Source organism: Crocodylus porosus, unplaced genomic scaffold (assembly GCF_001723895.1).
Source record: "Crocodylus porosus isolate Cpor-Errol unplaced genomic scaffold, CroPor_comp1, whole genome shotgun sequence".
NCBI lineage: Eukaryota > Metazoa > Chordata > Crocodylia > Crocodylidae > Crocodylus > Crocodylus porosus.
The window spans coordinates 147,508,398-147,514,051 of NW_017728886.1; the positions used below are offsets into that span (position 1 = coordinate 147,508,398).

At 38.3% G+C, this 5,654-nt stretch overlaps 1 protein-coding gene across 2 annotated transcripts in view; it reads right to left on the minus strand.

The window, feature by feature from the left end:
- Nucleotides 1-5,654, minus strand: part of SLC22A23 (solute carrier family 22 member 23) — a 183,735-nt gene that overhangs the window by 40,590 nt on the left and 137,491 nt on the right. For both annotated transcript variants that reach the window (XM_019542696.1, XM_019542691.1), the window contains exon 5: nt 2,918-3,045. In XM_019542696.1, coding sequence (XP_019398241.1) covers nt 2,918-3,045 — 128 coding nt within the window. The remainder of the gene's footprint in view (nt 1-2,917; nt 3,046-5,654) is intronic.

Sequence of the window (5,654 nt, forward strand, 5' to 3'; positions counted from 1 at the left end):
CGGACTAGATGATCTGCTCAGGTCCCTTCCGACCCTACAAACTATGAAACTATAAGTTGAATTCAAGTAGGCTTTTCAGCTAAAAGGGAGCTAAGGAAATAGTTTATCACTTGGGTATATCATGTAATTCTTTCTTGCAGGGCTATTATGACAATGTGACGTGTCAATACAGGCAAGCCCTGCTTAGCATTCTTAATTTGGTTCCTGAGAAACTGAGTGTTAAACGAAACTGAAAGTATTTGACGACCCAAGTTGGGGACCACAATTGCTTTTAGTGATCCAAGATGGCGACCACAGGTGTTTTAATGAAACTCGCTGAGCGCTAAGTGAAATCAGGTATCAATTTAAAATGAGTGTAATAGTGCTAAGCGAAACAGCATTAAGTGGGGGCACACTGAAACAGAATGAAGCTGAAAATGAAGCAATTCTCAGTTTTTCCAGCTGGAAGACGCAGAGCAATTAAGACAGGATGGAAAAAATGGAAAGACAGAATATCTACCCCATACTAGTGCTGAGAGACTGTCTGCTTTACTGCAGTGAAATCTAAATTGATCAGCCAATGTTTACTTTTTATTATACACATTTCCTAACCTAAATTAAGACTGTTTTCCTTTGCTTACTGACCTGCATAGTCGGAGATCTCTGGATAAGATTCTTTTGACACTTCAGAACTAGGACTTCTCTGACATCCCCACTCACTCACTCTATTTACCCTTCACAACTTCTCTAAGCAAAAAAAACAAAAAGAAAAGCAAAAACCAAACAAAAAGAAAAATGCTTCCAAAATTTTCTGTTACATTGTTTCAAGATCTGCAGAAAATAAAACTAAACATATGGGGTCACCAATATGGTTTAAAAAACAGAACAAAAACTAAGAAGGGGATGGAGAAAAGACAGAGCTGGCACTGGTGGGAGGCAGGAATAGGCATTATCGCTATCCTAATACGATCTCAGTTAAGCTTGTCACTGATGTTATCCTTTGCATTTAGTGACAGCTGCTGTGTATGGATGCATCTAGACACCCAAAACTGCAGCCCAGAGACAGAATAACGCTCCTAGTCCTGCACAGAGGGGAAGGATTTCTCCTTTACCATGAGCAGCAATGAATCACCTTTGTGCTTGACAACCATAGAACTGTTGCCAGAAAAAAAAACAACAGCAAAAAACAAACAATCAGCTACACAAATGCAGTGACAATCATGAAACTATTCTAAAACTTAACAGTTCATCTTCAGTTACAAACTGAAGGTTAAAATGTCTTCTAAGGTTATAGTTGTAAGCAGCAGAATGTTTTTATCTTTCTATTTGAAAAAATGAAGAAAAAAAAACCTAGGAGAGAAAAATACGGAGAGAAAGTTAGGTCGCGCATACGAGAAGTTGACAGTTGGGATAAGCCAGATTTACGGTTGGCCGTGAACCCTTAATGTGAGCCATGTGCATTACAAGGCAGCATTTAACTGAAGAATCAGAAACTGTATTTCCTGCCTGGTTCTCTGCATACTTTGGATGTGTAAGGGATCACAATTCAGGTTTCCAGATTTATGGGTGCCCACCTATTCCCTTACTTGGTTTTACAACCCCAAAACCACTCTTGGAGCCATTTTCCTAGTACAGATATAAGGCACATTTGCTGACTATAATCTATGACCTTTACTCAGAAGGTACAACTATACGTACACAGACAAGTATAAAACTGTGGGGTGCCACTCTCAACACATCACCATTGCCTAAACATCAACAACAAAATAAAGATTTTAACTAGGATTATGTATGAGTCCCTGAGGACTCTTTCATTGTAAGGTATTACAGATTTCACTCTGCCCATGAAAGTCACCTCAGGTACAACTATCCAGCATAAAACCCCAAACATTTCACTAAACTTACGGGCTAGTTGGCTTAATTCAGGATTTCAGATACTTGTGAAGTTCCAGAGAAGCTTTCAGCCCAGGGGTGAAATGTACTGTGATGGGCACAGATCATAGATGCTCCAAGAAAGCAGACCTTCCCCTAGCACAGAACAGTTGAGCTATGAAGTATGTTAAAAACATACTGCCTGATTTCTGACTCTCTGACATTTCAGATACGAATTTATGGGCACTGCCAGAGCTTTGAAGAGTAAAAGGGGAGCCTGAAAAGAATTTGACAAGCGTAACAATGAGATGAAAGAGCCTCAGAAAACATTCTCCTTTCTTATAACTACACAAAAGTCCCCCTTTCTTGAAGCAGTCTGGGGGGACAATAACATTAGTGCTTCAGTGACAGTCTTGCAACAATAACAGCCTAACTCTTCTTAAAAGCCTGACCAAACCAACCAGATTTAAATTCCACCCCCACAATAGATCTTATTACCATTAGCAGTAAAAATTACTTCTAAAATACAATGTGGCTCAAATGCAAAGTGACTTGAAGTGAAATAACTAGGTGTGCAAGACTGCAAGATGTGGAAATTGGCACTGTTTTTAGATCTGCAACAGAATCTGTGCCAGAATGGAAATTTCTTACAACTTGTTGGCTGGGGGCTGCCACTTTACCATATAAATGTATCTGTATACTAACAGGCACAATCTCATTTGTTGATATTCCCAAGAGACAAGGTCCAGAAATACAAAGCTGATGCCATGCTCTGTAGCTATGAGGGAATTAATTATGCAGCATCTTTAAAAGCACATGGCACTGAAAGATGAGAATATAATTGCAAGTACTCTTCAACAAGCCAAGTAATTGAACACAGCTACTGAGTTTTTCAACAAATACAAAATGATTGAATGAATAGGGTAATTTTACAGATGGTAACATGACTATTTAATTTTGGACAGTTATGCCATGTTTCGATATTTGTTTTTAAAAAAAGGGGGGGAAAAATTGGTTTCATCTGTCTGCATTTCCACTGCCTGACTTGCCAGGCACTTTTACTTACCAGGCATCACTCCTTTGATATCACTTTCAGTGTTCATTTTGTTCTTGTGAGTGAAGTGAAGGATAAGTTTCTTGGATGCCTCAAACTGTTGTGTGGCCATCAGCCACCGAAGGGATTCTGGGAAAATACTTCAAAGAGAAAGTGTGTTAGTGGATGCCTCCAAGTATCTGTCTGTGGGAGCTTATTGCCTTTATCTGTTTCCTTTACTATTATTACTTAATTCTCTGATAATGTAAGAAATTCCTAAAATATACACAAGCCTTTTGGGTTTTTTTGCAAATAGCATAAAACACAGAAAGACACACACACATTCTGTCAACTGAGTGTGGGCGCTTTGTGTTCCATTGTCCCTCAATCCTTTTGACATGGATTCATTAAAAAAGATTCCTATCACACCACACTGTTAGTAAATAGGGCACCAATAAAACAAAATACGGTATGTCAATAGAACTATGGTCATTACAATGTATGAAGGGGTTGGGGAAACTAGGAAGTATAGTCTGCAGTAACCACTAGCTGCCAAGTACAGAATGAGTTGTGTAGTTTCTAGATAGCAGTTTGAATCAGAAGAAAAATAATTTTAGTTAATGGAAATGACTTGAAGTTTTATTAACCTGGAACAATAAAAAAAAAACAGTACAACAGTGATTTTGTTATAAGGCAGGTTGCTTAAACATTTGCAAAATATAAAACCTTTTTCTTCTAAGTCCGAGGTGACCAAACGCCCATACAGATTTTAAGGCCTGCTTCAGACTAAGCAGTTCATACTGCTATAAATGTTTAATAAGCATACTTGTTTTGTTATGGAAAAAGGTCATTTTAATGAAAACAAATGTATTTTATTTGCATGGTTCCCAGCATAAAAATGTCCCATGTATGGCAGATTACTCAACAGAACATGGAATGAATACTAATAAAACTCAACACAGAGTACTACTTGGAATATAAACATCACAGGAAACAGCACTAAAAAAGAAAAGTTAAAACACTTCTGATCGAATTAACAGCAACATCTCAGTTTTAAAACTTCAATTTCCCTTAGGTGGGTGAGGAACTGGGAAAGCTTTTACATTTAGGAACTCACTTGAAAGAAATCTTTTGGATAGGAGTTGGCAAAAATGTGATAACCACAGTATCCCAAATAAAGAACACAGGAGAGGGACCAGATTTTCATTTGCCCACAGCATCCTGTCGGCAGACCAAACTATCAGACCCTGAACAGGTCATCTAATTGTCACTTCTGGACTATGAAAATAAAACCTGATATAAAAAAAGGAAGCCTTATGAGAATTTGGAGAGCTAATAAATTCCAATATAAAAACAGGTTAAGAGATCCTGACTTACACTGATTAGCAGAAGGTCTCTTTGGAAATTACTAGACTACTCTGGTAAGCTAAGAACTAAGAGGCAGCTGGCTTGGGTGTCATTAAAAGCAGCTGTCAGATCCATGTTTTGATGCTTGGTTACCCACAATCTATACCTAGTAATGTCCTATTAAAAACACATTTACCCAATAAAATACTTGAGCAATAACCATGAAAGGACTCATTCTGTGATGCAAACATAGCACTGTGTACCCTACTGTTTAAGGGTGGTTCTTAAAAATATATCTCAAGAAAAAATACACATTTATTTTCTTTAACTGCAGATGTTCACTCTAATCTCTGGATCTCCTAACTGACCTTCCACATAGTTTTTAGATCCATTTTTGTATAGCACCAATAAGGCATGTACAGAACTCAACATAAAGAAACTCCACAAGGCATAAATGCATCTGAGGATCGTGGTACTTTCAGTCATTTTTAAAGGTGCCTTCTCTTCCTCTATGTGGACCTCAGTTTCACTGTCTCTGCTGTGTGTTGAGGAACTTAAAATTGTACTGAACTCTCTAAAGTATACAATTAAATGATATCAGAGATTCTACCACAATGCTTTGCTACAGATGCAGAGTAAACATTTATGTGTTTGAGGTAATGGGGGGACATAGAAATTGAGTAGGCAGTTGCACAACCTTCTGGGGTTAATAAAGACAGCACACATTGCCTTGAGCTAGAACAAAACCCTGGAGGAAGAAAAAAGAATATTGATTGTGTGCATTAAAAATAGAGAATCTATCTTAAAAACCCAATACAGCAAAGAACACTAAGCATGTACAACTAAACACTCAGCCATTCCCCTTGACAGAAAAATAAGCTATTTTACTAAACTCTTCCCAGGTGTCTGTTTCAGCATATTTTCTTGCAGAAAATAATAGTGAAAAATTCCTCATTTTGTAAGTCTACCCAAAGAGTCCAAATGGAATACACCTTCCACTGTGTTGCCCTTGACAGCTAAACAACATTGCCTGCTCCTCTAACTTCCTTTAAAATATGTTCTCTCACTCCACTTCCCCCAGATGCATGGGCACATACACACCCCAGAAACCTTCTAGCCAGAAAACCAGTGATGATTCAACCACTGAAGGAAAAGAATTGCATCAATACTGGCATTGCTCAGTATTCCCTCAAAGTCTCAGGCTTTTCATGCTGCATGTGTAGTATAATATTTTGTTATCAATATTTCATAGATTTCATAGACATTAGGGCTGGAAGGGACCTCAGGAGATCGAGTCCAGCCCCCTGCCCAAAGGGCAGGAAGTCAGCTGGGGTTATAGGATCCCAGCAAGATAAGCATCCAATTTACTCTTGAAGGTGTTCAATGTAGGTGCTTGAACCACCTCCGCTGGCAGACTGTTCCA